The 16357-nt window shown below is 39.5% G+C and overlaps 1 protein-coding gene across 4 annotated transcripts in view; it reads left to right on the top strand.

The window, feature by feature from the left end:
• Positions 1-16357, top strand: part of dis3l2 (DIS3 like 3'-5' exoribonuclease 2) — a 612176-nt gene that overhangs the window by 272730 nt on the left and 323089 nt on the right. For all 4 annotated transcript variants that reach the window (XM_051922221.1, XM_051922220.1, XM_051922222.1 and 1 more), the window contains exon 10: positions 6781-6860. In XM_051922221.1, coding sequence (XP_051778181.1) covers positions 6781-6860 — 80 coding nt within the window. The remainder of the gene's footprint in view (positions 1-6780; positions 6861-16357) is intronic.

Below are 16357 nucleotides of genomic sequence, written 5' to 3' on the forward strand. Positions count from 1 at the left end.
CCCACCCAGGAATCTGACGCTGATAGTTTTTATTTGAAACTGGGAATAACTGTAGATGTGAGTGGTGTTTTCAGGCAATGGAACTGGACATTCTCTGATCTAGAGGGATAAAAGCTGACACACAAATGCTGGTGAATCTGCCTTCTTCGTATCTCACCGTCACTTGATTTTTTTTTATTCAGTTTTATTGAGTGTTCCTGCTCACGCTGAATTAGTATGCACCTTATAGTCTATGATGTCAAAGACGCACTGACAAAAAAAAACAAAAAACAGAGACATAGTTATATATGATATTTGGAATTATTAATTTTATGACCAGTATAGTACATTTTGGTAAACATTGTGGCACGGATGCAACATTATTCATATTAGTCATATTCATTCGCATAACATCTTGCGCTTGTAATCAGGTTGTGCATTAGCAGCTAAGCGAGGTTCTCTTCGGTTTCGTTTTGCTGACGTGCTCGCCTCCATTGTCTATTAGCGGCTAAGCGAGTTTCTGTCTTTTCTCGGCGGTTTAACTTTGGCAACAGTCACTTTCTTTGAACTTCATGCTGATTCGCACTTCCGGGCCAGTCAGACAGACACACACACTTCCACGTGTAGACATTTACAGTACTACCCCAGAACACCTGCGAATTGTGAAAAACCGTGAATTTTGGATGTGGTTAAAAAAAAAAAGCCTATTTTTATAGTTTAAATCCTATATATGCCTCCAAAACACTTTAATTTCATTTCAAACTCAGCTTAATACATTACCTAAAAAAAGAATGTAAAGGTAAACCTGTGTACTGTACTGCTATGTCTCCTGCAGTGCTAGAATGTAAAATACCAATGTTACTGCTATATGTACTGTAATTCATGCAAGCACGTTTTCATTGTCAGAAGCCTTAGAAGGAGCAAGGCGTTTTCGGTGGCATCTTGGGACTTTAACCCTTAAACTGCCACATACTTGGGGGTTAATGTATTGCTGGACGCCAACTACTTTTTTGCTGCACTTTAAGTAAACCTCAAAATTCACAAAGAAAAAGTGAAATTTTAATGGAACACATTTTTTTTCATGCAGAGAGCATCACAATTAGTGCAACACTGATCATTTTACACACTGCTAATGAACTGTAAAAACTATTTGAAAAACTACTGGAACAATATGTACAAGGTGCAACTAAGTCTAGTCTAGTGCAGCGGCTCAATCCCAGAGATGGTGAGGCTGCAGGGTGTCACGCTTGGGTCACAGAATTGCACAGAAACGCAGGAGATTGTAGAGACAGGAACTTTATTCAAACACTTCAAACAAACATGTCTCTTTCAGAAGTAAAACGAGCTCAGTATGCAGTTAATTCTCAATTAAAGAATAGACAAACATTATAGGGGAGCACAATGGGAGCGGGACCCCCAACAAGGGCAGAGGATGTCTGAGGGAGGAGAGAGAAACAAAGCAATCAGCCAAAAAGGACAGGTGTTGTTCAGGCTTTTAAGTATGCATAGCGTCATGCGAGAAGCATATCACGCGACAGAGCAGCTGCAAGTAAGCCCAGCAAGTAAGGAAACAATGTAAAAGTAGTCTATCAGCGTTTTTTAAGAGGGGTTTTTTGAGGAGCGTCTGTGTCTTCTAGGGGTGCGTTAAGCCCCCCTGCTCACAAGGGGCTGGCAGTGGTCATGAGGTGGCTGCTCAACGAATGTATGGCACTGACTGATCAGCTCCTGTGTGTTTGCAAATGGCACTGGGAAATGACTAAAGCTGGTTGTGGCGGTTTAAGGGTTATGAGGAACAAAACGTAACGCACAAGAACACTCCACTGGAGATGCATCATAGACAATCAGCAGCAAGGAGAAATGAATAACACTGTAGCGGTCCGGTGCTGCTAAGATTCACACCGTCTAGAAGAGGGTGATTTATTTACTTTTATGGTGGGAGATTCCAGGGACGCACCCAGCCTTGGTCAGACCCGCACGCACTCACAAACAGAGACAAAAACGAAGCAAACCGGTAATCAAACAGCAAATAAAGAATGTAATGAAAACAAATTAAATAAATGAAAACAACGATGCCACCCCTGTTCCCCTTACAGCGATTACACATTAAATACAACAAAGCACCAACAAAACACACACAGTAAATCATGAAAAACGTTCATGAAAAAAGGCAATGGATGAAATGTAATGATGAAAGTAGATAGCCCAGCGATCCGCACGTTGAATGGGAATGTAAAGATAGTCCTACCGCTAGTGCCTGAAATGGTGAAGATGGGTGGACGGGTTCAGGAGTGCTTCTTTCTTTGCAGGATGGCCATGAATCCACTTACAGTCCTCATGTACATAGGCAGACAGCAGACAATCCAGACCCCAACCACGAAACGATCTAGGACAAAACGAATAAGTACAGGTAACCCAACAGAAGGCAGGCAGAGTGACAAGAACTTGAAACACAAATTACAAAAACTTTTTTTTTTGCTTCCCCTTTTTAAAACCCGCACTGACATTTTCTGACCCCAATAGCCCCAGCACCCTCAGCAGAAGACCAATCAGAGCCACTGCAGGGGACTGCTGGGAGTTTGCAGTTTCAAATTCTATTGGCTACTTTCACCATCCCAAACCGCGTTTCCTCTACAGTTGCTTCCTGTTCTCTCTGCAGTACAGTATTGCCACGAAAAAAGCCATAAAAATTGCGGAAGATATTTGCGGTTTCCACCAACAATTATTAGATAGGTTCTAAGGAAAAATCCACGAATGACTGAGGCCGCAAACTCTGAACCGCGACTTCGCAGGGGTCTACTGTATATATAAGATTTTGTTTGTACTGTACTAATGTATAGTGTTTCTATTCAGATTTTTCATTAACTGTATGTAGTTGACCTTTAAAGTCCGCATATCTAAATAAATATGCAAATCAATGGTTGAAGTCTAGATACGTAAGTTCCAATACCTTATGTGCCCTACAGACATATTAACGTGACAAGTGAGAAGCGTGGAGCAGTACCTTTGAGCATCACTGAACAATTTCTGTGGATTCAAGTGCAAGTGAAATTCAAGTGCCAATATCTAAGACCGACCTCCCTCCCTTAGTGCTTGCAGCATTGCAGTTGAAGACTGGGAGTAGAAGGGGATTCAGTTTTTTGTACAGGAGGTCAATGGAGTGGGAGAGATAACCAAGATGAGAGCTTGTACACATTTAAAATGCTGGTAGTCAACAGCAAAAAAACAGTGCTTGCTAACCAATGAGCTTTGCATCTTCCTTGAGCTTTGCCGAACTTTGCCATTCCATTCCATTTCACAATGTGATCACATCTGTTTTTTCCTGTCCAGGACATTTCTCTATCTTAAGTGGATGCTGGGAGGGGACGCTGGCGAACGCATGCTGTTGCTGCTCCTCCCTGCTAACAACACTTTTCGCAAAACTCGCTTTAATTCTACACTTTCTTACGCTTGTTTTATTTCCTTTATTGTACGTATGGTTCTTGGATGCAGCTGACTCGAATTGTATGGATTTGGTTAATATTTACAGATTTTATGGACTCTACTTTAACTGGGAACAACTGAACCTGTGGATCAAGGGACAAGACCTACGAACATTTCTTTGTACCTGGCGATCTAGGGCCTCGGGATAATTTGTCTCCTTGATTCTGCCAAGAACACCCATTATGGCAGAATAATTGAAAGTGGCCACGAATACCCAAGGGTTTTGTTTTCTGTAGTTAATAAACTAATCAAACCCGCATCTGGCCCAACTGCCTCTTCTACTGAAGTCTGTTAGGAATTCCTCCACTTGTGCCATAACAAAATTAAAGGTCTAAATAATTCAACTAACATAAATACATCATCTGTTTATATCTCTTCCTGTTTTCCCACTCCATCCAGCTCCTTCTGTAAGTTCTCACCAGTCACATCTGCGTTTGTTAATAACCTGCTTTGTAAGATGAGACCGACTACTTGTGTACTGGACCCCATCCCCAGCACACTACTTAAATCCTGCTTTCATGCCATAATCCCGACTGTTACAACAATAATAAACTCATCCCTTGACACTGGCTCTGTGCTGAACACTTTTAAAATCGCTTCTGTAACCCCATTGTTAAAAAGTCTGGTCTTGATGCTGACATTCTTAACAACTTTCGACCTATTTCCCGCTTACCTTTTCTGTCAAAAGTTCTTGAGCGTGTTGTAGCCTCCCAACTCACCAATTAGCTAACCTCTAATAATTTGACGGAACCCTTTCAGTCTGGTTTCAGGGCGCAGCACAGCCAATGATTTGCTTATGGCAGCAGACGCTGGACAAACCAGCATATTAATTCTATTAGACCTCAGTGCAGCATTTGACACTGTGAGACATGACATTCTACTGTCCAGAATGGAGAACATGCTGGGTATCTCTGGCACTGCCCTCCAGTGGTTCAAGTCCTATCTGACTGGTAGGCAAGAGTTTGTTAGTCTTGGCAACAGCAGATCCAACTCAGTGCCAGTCACACAAGGAGTTCCTCAGGGCTCTGTCCTCAGCCCTCTTCTCTTCTGTATTTATATGCTTCCCCTTGGCCATATTATTCATAGCTATGGACTGGGTTATCATTTTTATGCAGACGATACTCAACTTTATTTCAATGTTAAAAGTGGAACTTCATCAGAGCTTTCTCTGCTCACAACCTGCCTCAGTGAAATTAATACATGGATGGAGCAGAACTCTGTAAAATTAAATTGCAACAAAACTGACCTCCTGCAAATTGGGACTAAAGTGCAACTTAATCAAATGAGCTCCTTCCCAGTCCGTCTTGGCGGTGATCTCGTCAGAACTGCCTCTACTGCAAAGAATCTTGGTGTCATTTTTGATTCCTCCCTTTCTTATTCCGCCCACATAAACCACATTAAGAAACTTTATTACTTTCACCTCCATAACATATCCCGTGTTCGCTTCTTCCTCACCTTTTCTAATGCTGAGAAACACATCCTGCATCGATTATTGTAACTCACTGCTGGCAGGTGCCCCTTCTAATCTTATAGCACAGTTCCAGCTTATTCAAAACTCGGCTGCAAGAGTCCTTACACGAACCAGCAGCAGTGAGCACATCACACCCACCCTGCTCCGCCTTCACTGGCTCCCTGTGTCTTACAGAATCGAATATAAAATCCTACTAATAACCTACAAAGCCTTAAACGACCTTGTGCCAAACTACATCAATGACCTTTTCCATCACTATGTGTCTGTCTGCTCACTAAGGTCCTCTAATTCTGGCAATCTTGTTGTGCCCCACATTAATCTACACTCCATGGGTGACAGGGCCTTCAGCTGTATAGCGCCCAGACTCTAGAATGACCTACCAAAATTAATCAGGTCAGCTGACTCCATGAATTCTTTTAAAAAAACAACTCAAAACTCATCTGTTCAGGAAGGCTTTTAGCTCTGCTTGACTTTATTACCCTTCTCTCAGTTTACCTTTCTGTCAAGATGCTCATGTAACCTATGTGTGTGCTAGACCATCAGTTATGTTGTCTGTTAGGCTTTTTTTTCTCTGAATTTACTGTCTTAATCTTCTTTATTTATTTATCTGGTTTGCACAATGCTATATACTTTATACCCTGCTGTTCTATCTTAAACTCTGTGAAGTGCCTTGAGCATGGGAAAGGCGCTATATAAATAAAGTGTATTATTATTATTATTATTATTATTATTATTCAGTCATCTGTGCACATCATTGGTTATTGTGCTATTTGTGTGGCCTGTCAATCACATCTGCTGCATCCATTTAAAGCACAGGTGTCAAACTCCAGCCCTGGAGGGCTGCAGTGGCTGCAGGTTTTCATTCTAACAGTTGACCAGTTTTCACTGCTAATTAACCCCTTTTCCCTTCATTTTACTAGCCCTATTTTTAAGGATTCAGTCCTATCAATTGATTCTTTTCTTCATTAAATGGCAGCCAAACAGAAATAAGACATGAAACGAGCCAACAGATGACCAGCTAAATTGGGGCTTCAAATGCCAACCAATTTCACTGCAACCAGTTGCTTAATGAGAAGCCAATTCTGGCTGTTAATTAAACCTGTTGTTCAATTCCATGGCTTTCTGCTGCTCTCATTATACCACAGCAGATATTTCCCAAACTGTTGATTTTCTGTTTCTGATTACTGACCTGAGAGATCAACCTTACCAAAACCATCACCTTTCTTTATGTTCAGATAATGTGCTTAGCTTGTCCCCTGTTTGTTCATTTTGTGTCAAATTATTGTTTGGCTGCTAATTAAGGAAAAAGAAAGAACTAAAGGGTCTTAGCTGAGTTAATTAAAACTAAGGCAAAAGTTAATTAGCAGCAAAACAGGTCACTAATTAAGAAGGTGGTTAGAATGAAAACCTGCAACCATTGCGGCCCTCCAGGACTGGAGTTCGACACCCCTGATCTAAAACATGCTCTCAGCGTAAAGCATGTAAGTTAGCATAATATTAATAAATATCAACAAATAAAAAGAACATCTTTTTTCTATAATGTCACCAAATTTCAGTTAAATCCGTAAAGGCATTTTTGAGATTGTGGGTGGTATTTAGTTTTTCTATTGTAGAGATGTTGCCCTAAATGTACCATCCTGCCAAATTTCAGCTTTTTAACTAAATAGGAGATAGTGCTTTTATTGATGAGTGAGTGTGTGAGGGAAGGAGTTATTCAACTTTGCATTATACACAAATTATATAGATCGATTTTTCACTTAATAGCAGAGTTTCTTTCTATTTCATGATTTTTTTTCCTCTTTGGCATGCATGCTACTGATAAAGTTATTTGGTTTATTTTTTCTGGACAGGGCTGAATGTATATTCACCATTGACCCAGTCACAGCTAGAGATCTTGATGATGCTTTGTCTTGTAAGCAGCTAGCAGATGGTAAGTTTGAGTACATACAACTGTAAATGTACAACTGGTTTTAATCTCATTTCCTAAGAAGTGAAATTACCAGATATCATTAGAATTAAACTAGGGGCTCATGAGTTCATAGAAGTCTGTAACTTTTAAAGAAGAGAGGTTAATATAGTACTACCAACAGAGCTATTTTATTCCTTTTATCTTTTTTTAAATGTACCAATATATCAATGTATAGCTTTCAATGATGGCTGTTTTATTTGGATGTAAAAAACTGTTTATGCATAAAACCATTTCTGGATATGTAATGTCAACATTTAGTGCACTTTAGTATTTAGCCATTTTTGGATTGCTTTAAAATGAAAGGTCTTCAGTAAAAATGCAAAATATTAACACATGCAAATAGAAGAGTTTTTTCAGTGTGGGCAGTGTTTGGTTTTAGAGGTCAAAAAAGTCTATAAAAGGATATAACATAGATTAGATTATTTATTTATTTATAAAAGCACATTTAAAACAAGAGGTTGCGGCAAAGTGCTGTACAAAGAAGCATTAAAATAAACACAATACAAACAGTCATGCAAAATTATATTAATAAAACAACCAATTATAACATCCACCACAATCCCATTATACACAGTGAAAGGCGGAAGAAAACGTAGGTCTTAAGCTGACTTTTAAAAACCTCGATAGAGGATGAAGACCTGATGTGAAAAGGCAAGGCATTTCAGAGCCTAGGAGCAACAACTGAGAAAGCTCTGTCTCCCTTTGACTTCAGCCGAGATCTTGGCACTCCAAGGAGCAGTCATCCAGATGACCTCAGTGCTCTTGGTGGCACATAGGGGTGAAGGAGGTCACAGATATATTTTGGAGCGAGTCCTTGCAAGGCTTTAAAAACAAACAACAAGATTTTAAAATCAATGCGACACCTCACCGGTAGCCAGTGGAGAGAGGCTAAAATGGGGGAGATGTGATCCCTTTTTCACGACCCAATCAAAAATCTAGCTGCAGCATTCTGAACCATATGTGGCAGACCCACATATAAGGAATTACAGTAATCTAGGTGAGATGTAATAAAGGCATGAATGACTGTTTTTAAGTCCTTCTGTGATAGAAAGGATTTTAGTTTAGAAATTTGCCTCAGTTGGTAAAAACTGGACTTTACTAACATGGAGATTTGTTTTTCAAAACTTAGTGATGACTCAAAGATGATACCTTGGTTTCTGACATCATTATGAATTATTGCTGCCAAAGGTCCTAACTGCATGCCGAATTCATCTGCAGATGTGGTAGGACCAAAAATAATGACTTCTGTTTTATTTTTGTTCAATTGCAAGAAATTTTGTACCATCCAATATTTAATATCCTCAAAGCATTTCAACAGCTTTTTTTACAGATGAAGTGATGTGAGAAGTAACTTTGAGGTACAGTTGTGTATCATCAGCATAACAATGATACATGACATCATGTTTGTAAAAGATGGCCCTCAAGGGGAGCCAGGATAGAACCTTGAGGGACACCTTGTGTGAGAGGAGCTGGCTGAGAGAAATTCCCATCTATGTTATAGAGCTAAAGGCTACCTTGCTCCCAAGAGAATAACCTAGTCACATAAAGGTTGACACATCTTGGTCCTTAAGAATCACCTAGCCACACTTGGGCAATGCCACTTACCAGTCAATGATTCATTTCTTCAACTGTGCTGTCTTCTGTTATAGTGTCCTCTCAGCCTGTTTGGGAAGAGTGGTACTTCTATCTAACATTTAATAGGTAATAATAAAATTTGCAGGTAATATAAAAAAGGAAATATTAAAAGTATATAGAATTAAAACAAAAACAGAAAACATTTTCACAATGCCATATTGCTTTTCATAGGATTTCACATTACTGCTCTGTGTTCAGAGAGTTCTTTTACAGGTCATCTTCGTCAATCTGAGCTCAAATTTATAAACCACACAGATTGTATCTTCTGTTTCGTGTAGTGCCTGCTTTCTTAAAATGGTGATTGCTCACTCCATTAACAATTTTGTTAAAATTCAGATTTTTTTTACTAATTATGTCTATTTGCTTCTTTAGATAAATATTGCATTTTTGCACCCCTTCTGGCTGTACTGAGGGAACAGATGTAGTAGTGTCAATATAGTGTCAAGGCTTAGGTGTAGCCAAAACTTGAATAATCACCATACAATAGTAACAATCAGTCCATAAGCAGAGAGTGAATGCGTACAATAGGTGTACTGAACAGCCGCAGAATGACAGAAACATCTAAGAATATGACCAATATATTTGTGTGTGTGTGTATGTGTATATATATATATATATATATATATATATATATATACATATATATATATATATATATACATATATATATATATATATGTGTATATATATATGTATATATACATATATATATATATATATATATATATATATATATATATGTGTATATATATATATATATATATATATATATATATATATATATATATATATGTGTATATATATATATATATGTGTATATATATATATATATATATATATGTGTATATATATATATATATATATATATATATATATATATATATATATATATATATATGTATATATATAATATAGTAACAGTAGTGGGCGCTATTGCTCCCTTGAACCCTCAGGTACCACGACAAACACCAGGTAAAAGTATAATACTTCATATTTTTCTTATAATACTGTGCACTAAGCACCCTCCACTCCACGCTACACATACAATACTCAATCGTCCTCTCCAAGACACGTAGCCACCCTTCCTCCCAGCTCAGCTCAGCGTCTGGGCTCTGCCAAAGTCCTTTTATATCCCCTGACCCGGAAGTGGTTCCAACCCTGCAGTTCATGGTTCGTTATCACTTTCGGGTCAGATTAAAAGTCCTTATCTTCATCCCGGAAGCACGTCGTTCTTTCTGTCCATGTGACCAGGACATGCTTCCAGGTTATAGGGCACGTAGCACTCCCCAAGCCTCCCTACAGCGGCTCCTGGTGGTCCCCATGATATCCAGCAGGGCTGTTTGTAAAAACTACAAGGTCCATGAGGCCCTGCTGGAATTCAGAGAGCCTCCATACTGCTGGGAGGGCTCCACCTGGCAGTTTGGAGGTGTGGGCCGGAATATATAGCCGGCCATCCCTCAAAATATATACAGTGGGTACGGAAAGTATTCAGACCCCCTTCAATTTTTCACTCTTTGTCATATTGCAGCCATTTGCTAAAATCATTTAAATTAATTTTTTCCCTCATTAATGTACACACAGCACCCCATATTGACAGACAAAAAAAAGAATTTTTGAAATTGTTGCAGATTTATTAAAAAAGAAAAACTGAAATATCACATGGTCCTAAGTATTCAGAACCTTTGCTCAGTATTTAGTAGAAGCACCCTTTTGAGCTAATACAGCCATGAGTCTTCTTGGGAAAGATGCAACAAGTTTTTCACACCTGGATTTGGGGATCCTCTGCCATTCCTCCTTGCAGATCCTCTCCAGTTCTGTCAGGTTGGATGGTAAACGTTGGTGGACAGCCATTTTTAGGTGTCTCCAAGATGCTCAATTGGGTTTAAGTCAGGGCTCTGGCTGGCCCATTCAAGAACAGTCAGAGTTGTTGTGAAGCCACTCCTTCGTTATTTTAGCTGTGTGCTTAGGGTCATTGTCTTGTTGGAAGGTAAACCTTCGGCCCAGTCTGAGTTCCTTAGCACTCTGAAGAAGGTTTTTGTCCAGGATATCCCTGTACTTGGCCGCATTCATCTTTCCCTGGATTGCAACCAGTCGTCCTGTCCCTGCAGCTGAAAAACACCCCCACAGCATGATGCTGCCACTGCCATGCTTCACTGTGGGGACTGTATTGGACAAGTGATGAGCAGTGCCTGATTGTCTCCACACATACCGCTTAGAATTAAGGCCAAAAAGTTCTATCTTGGTTTCATCAGACCAGAGAATCTTATTTCTCACCATCTCAGAGTCCTTCAGGTGTCTTTTAGTAAACTCCATGCGGGCTGTCATGTGTCTTGCACTGAGGTATGTGTGGAGACAAATTCGAGCGAGACAGAAAGCATCTGCCAAGAATGTTTTCATTATTCAAGGACGAAAGTCGGAGGTTCGAAGACGGTCACATACTTTCGTAGTTCCGACCATAAACGATGCCGACAGGCGATCCGGCGGCGTCATTCCCATGACCCGCCAGGCGGCCAAACGGGTAACCAAAGTCTTTGGGTTCCGGGGGGGAGTATGGTTGCAAAGCTGAAACATAAAGGAATTGACGGAAGGGAACCACCAGGTGTGGAGCCTGTCGCTTAATTTGAATAACATGAGAAACCTCACCCGGCCCGGACACAGAGAGGATTGACAGATTGATAGCTCTTTCTCGATTCTGTGGGTGGTGGTGCATGGCCATTTTTAGTTGATACGATGACAACTCACAGAGACACGCCCACCAACTCTAAGAGCATGGGACGAGAACGCCCGCCCGCCTGACTGTTACCAGCGTTCACCGCAATGTACTGGAGTGTTAAACCGTCACAACTGCTAACTCACAAACTGCAACAATTCACCAAACACCACATCTGACACTGTCTATATCTAAGAAGATATATAGATACTCATTATTCCCCGGCACGCGTCCACCCACGCTCTCAAGGCATTCACAGTGCCTGCTCATGTGCCCGGACGCAACAACTCCACCGCCTCAGTCGCTTTCTGTTTCTAAGAAGATATATAGATACTCATTATTCCCCGGTTAAGTGCGGGTCATACACTCGCACTGATTATGTCCCTGCCCTTTGTACACACCCCCCCTCGCTACTACCATGGTCGGATGACTTGGTGGATTATATATAGAAAAGCAGCCGGAACCGCAAAGAAAAATGAATGGGGGGGGGGGGGGGGGGGGCTGGGACAGAGGGGGAGGAATGGGCATCCTTCCCCTCTCCCCCTGTTCCGCCCGAGTGCTGTCCTGCTCCTGTCCCTCGCTCAAGGAGGTGGAGGCGCGACGGCGGTACTCCAGTTTTCAGTCACGGACAATTGTATGTTGGTTCGTTGTGTGTATTGTTGCAATGTTACTTTTCTTGGTGGTTTATTAAATTATGGATTTTTCAAATGTTCATTTTTTTCCCTGTGCTTAAAACTCATTAAAAGAGCACCGTGATTATGCGGCGTATGCTACGCCGCGGGTTGGCTAGTTTATTTATAAAAGCATATTTAAAATAGCAGAGGTTGCGCCAAAGTGCTGTACAAAAAAGCATTTAAAATAAACACAATACAAACAATCATGCACAAGCAGCTTAATAAAACAACCAATTATAACATCCACCACATTCCCATCATATACAATGAAAGACAGAAGAAATCAAGTAGGTCTTAAGCCGACTTTTAAAAATCTTGATCGAGGATGAAGACCTGATGTGCAGAGGCAAGTCATTCCAAAGCCTAGGAGCAACAACTAAGAAAGCTCAGTCTCCCCTCAACTCCCTCCCTACAAGGAGCAGTCGTCCAGATGACCTCAGTGCTCTTGGTGGCAAATATGGGTAAAGGAGTTCACAGATACATTTTGGAGCGAGACCATGCAAGGCTTTAAAAACAAACAACAAGATTTTAAAATCAATGCAACATCTCACCGGTAGCCAGTGGAGATATTCTCTGACAAATGCCAATTGAGATGAATGGTAATGGGTTGTGAGCATAGGTCCCATAAGATGATGTTGGGCCCTCACACAGTATGGTCAAAAACATGTACACCAGTAGCCAGCTGGAAATCATTTTGTAGGGCTCTGGTAGTGTTCCTCCTTTTCCTCCTTGCAGCAAATCTTCTTGCTACAGCATACAGTACATCCGGAAAGTATTCATAGCACATCACTTTTTCCACATTTTGTTATGTTTCACCCTTATTCCAAAATGGATTAATTTTTTTCCTCAGAATTCTACATACAACACCCCATAATAACAACATGAAAAAAGTTTACTTGAGGTTTTTGCAAATTTATTAAAAATAAAAAAAACTGAGAAATCACATGTACAGTTAGGTCCATAAATATTTGGATAGAGACAACTTTTTTCTAATTTTGGTTCTGTACATTACCACAATGAATTTTAAATGAAACAACTCAGATGCAGTTGAAGTGCAGACTTTCAGCTTTAATTCAGTGGGGTGAACAAAACGATTGCATAAAAATGTGAGGCAACTAAACCATTTTTTTAACACCATCCCTTCATTTCAGGGGCTCAAAAGTAATTGGACAAATTAAATAACTGGAAATAAAATGTTCATTTCTAATACTTGGTTGAAAACCCTTTGCTGGCAATGACAGCCTGAAGTCTTGAACTCATGGACATCACCAGATGCTGTGTTTCCTCCTTTTTAATGCTCTGCCAGGCCTTTACTGCAGCGGCTTTCAGTTGCTGTTTGTTTGTGGGCCTTTCTGTCTGAAGTTTAGTCTTCAACAAGTGAAATGCATGCTCAATTGGGTTAAGATCAGGTGACTGACTTGGCCATTCAAGAATTTTCTACTTCTTTGCTTTAATAAACTCCTGGGTTGCTTTAGCTGTATGTTTTGGGTCATTGGGCGACAGTTCATGATACAGATGGACAATGGTCTGAGAGTCCTTCAGGTGCCTTTTGGCAAACTCCAGGCATGCTGCCATATGCCTTTTACTAAGGAGTGGCTTCCGTCTGGCCACTCTACCATACAGGCCTGATTGGTCTGACAGAGTGACCATCGGGTTCTTAGTCACCTCCCTGACTAAGGCCCTTCTTCCCCGATCGCTCAGTTTAGATGGCCGCCCAGCTCTAAGAAGAGTCCTGGTGGTTTCGAACTTCTTCCACTTATGGATGATGGAGGGACCTTCAAAGCAGCAGAAATTTTTCTGAAACCATCCCCAGATTTGTGCCTTGAGACAATCCTGTCTCGGAGGTCTACAGACAATTCCTTTGACTTCATGCTTGGTTTGTGCTCTGACATGAACTGTCAGCTTTGGGACCTTATATAGACAGGTGTGTGCCTTTCCACATCATGTCCAATCAACTGAATTTACCACAAGTGGACTCCAATTAAGCTGCAGAAACATCTCAAGGATAATCAGGGGAAACAGGATGCACCTGAGCTCAATTTTGAGCTTCATGGCAAAGGTTGTGAATACTTATGTACATGTGCTTTCTCAATTTTTTTATTTTTAATAAATTTGCAAAAATCTCAAGTAAACTTTTTTCACATTGTCAATATGCAGTGTTGTGTGTAGAATTCTGAGGAAAAAAATGAATTTAATCCATTTTGGAATAAGACTGTAACATAATAAAATGTGTAAAAAGTGATATGCTGTGAATACTTTCCAGATGCACTGTATATGGAAGTGCCATCTTGGAGGAGTTGGACTATCTGAGTAACCTGAATCAACTGCAGGTACCGTCTTATGCTGCCACTAATGAGAATTACACTAGCAAAATGAAAAACTAGAGAAGAATCAGTCAGGAAGAACAAGGGGAGAGCAATTGTCTGTGGTCACCACCTGCAAAACCATTGTTTTTGGGAGGTATCTTGCTGTTGTCTCTCCAATGCGCCTGTTGTCACTTTCATTTGCACCAAAGTAGGTTAATTTTATTCCTAATCACTTATGCTTCTTAACTGGACAGACTGATATCCCTGAAGCTTAATTAGAAAGAAAACAAAATCATACATACTGTGAAACATGGAGGGGGCTCAGTTATGTTTTGGGGCTACTTTGCTGCGTCTGGTACAGGGTGCCTTGATTTGAATGCTATGGGGAAGGCATCCTTCAAACCTGACACAGCTGGAGTAGTTTACTTTGGAAGTGTGGGCCAAACTACCTTATAACTGGTGCAGAAGTCTCCTTGAGAGCTACAAGAATAGCTTGTTTGCAGTGATTGCCTCTAAAGGTTGTGCATCTATTATTTTTGTCTATGCTGTTTTCACTTATGTCATTATTTGAAATATTCTTTTGAATTAAAACTCTAAACAAAGTCTGATTTTTGTTGAATCCTGAATAAACAATAATGGGTGGTGATTGCTTTTGTTAGTTTCAAGTTATTTCAGAGACAATTATTGGTGGCTTTGTCCTCTTCTAGTATATTAGATGTAAAGAAAAATTCTGAAACCACAATGGAACAGTACTTAGATTCAGTACATTTATATTATGGTTGCCTTTGAGTGAAAAAGTCTAATTGCATGTACTGTAGTTTATTAAAACTCTGTTAAAATTAAAATCATGCCAAAAAATATGATACAAAAACATGTTGCAAATTGGCTTGAAGTACAGATGGATGCCCCATACCCCCCCTATCTCTGTCATATCAATTGGTTAGATATTTGGTTGTTTATATATGTAAGCTTTTTGAGTCTAATCTTAGCACTATTAGACCACACTTCCAGGTAAAGGCTTTAAATAAGTGAGACAGTAAAAATGGGGTACAAGAAGAGCATAACCTGAAGTCATACCTAACATTTGTGACAGGAGTAACATGATTATTAGCTGCATCTGAATTATTAATATTTTAATTAAATTTACAATTCTGTGAAGAATATCTACTTTACGGTGTTCTATTATTCACTCTTAACTGCTTTGTAGTTTAACAATTCTATTCACTAAGCAAAGATTATAATAACATAATAATTTGATGTAAAAAGCAGAACAATGCTATAATTATTTCTACTGTAGAAACTGTACTCTGAAGTTCACTGTACTATAAAAGCCTTACTGAGTAAATTACTAGCTTGATAATTTTCTTTATTAAAGGTAGAGGTTAATTGCATTGTACCGGTAAAATCTTTTTCACCCCAAAAATTATTCTATGCTAAATGCTTGTTTTTAAGCTCGCAATCAGTGTGAATGGGGAGAGTGTGTACTCGTGAGAAGTGACGTTGAATGTATAAAGGTTAAAACAATATACCACAAGACTGTCGTGTTGCAGTTCAACACCATTGCTTTCCCTTTCTGTATAATAAAATACGACTACACATTTGTTTTACTCCTCCTGTCAAAAATTGCTTATATAGTAGACATAACCTGTTTTTTAACAGTATCTTTATAAAAAAAAAGTATTTTTTAAATTCTTTTTCTACATGCTGGCCAGATGACAAAGTAAATGAAAACTTAGGTGGTCTTACTCCAATTCTTGAATGGGCATTCGTTCATATGATCATAAGAACCACAACCACAAATCACACTAAAAATAAATATTAGGAAAAAATAGTGCTTGTCTAACTTGAGTTTCTTTGACAGGCATTTTAAATCTCCTTACACTCTAAGAAAACTCATTTGAGGTGATGTGTGATGTAAAGTACAGATAATGTGCTTTTGACTGTATATTTTATATGTAGGGTGCGCCCTTCTCTTGCTGCTTTAGGTAAGTTAACTAACAGAGCACAAAAAAGTCACTCCTCTGGAAATAAATGGAAGGGGAAAGGAATTATTTAAGCATATACAGTATATGAATGAATTGATTAACACTAGAATCCCTGAAGCCTACAAAAAAAACTCGTAATCCTGGACCA

The sequence above is a fragment of the Erpetoichthys calabaricus genome, chromosome 2 (genome assembly GCF_900747795.2).
Source record: "Erpetoichthys calabaricus chromosome 2, fErpCal1.3, whole genome shotgun sequence".
Lineage (NCBI taxonomy): Eukaryota > Metazoa > Chordata > Cladistia > Polypteriformes > Polypteridae > Erpetoichthys > Erpetoichthys calabaricus.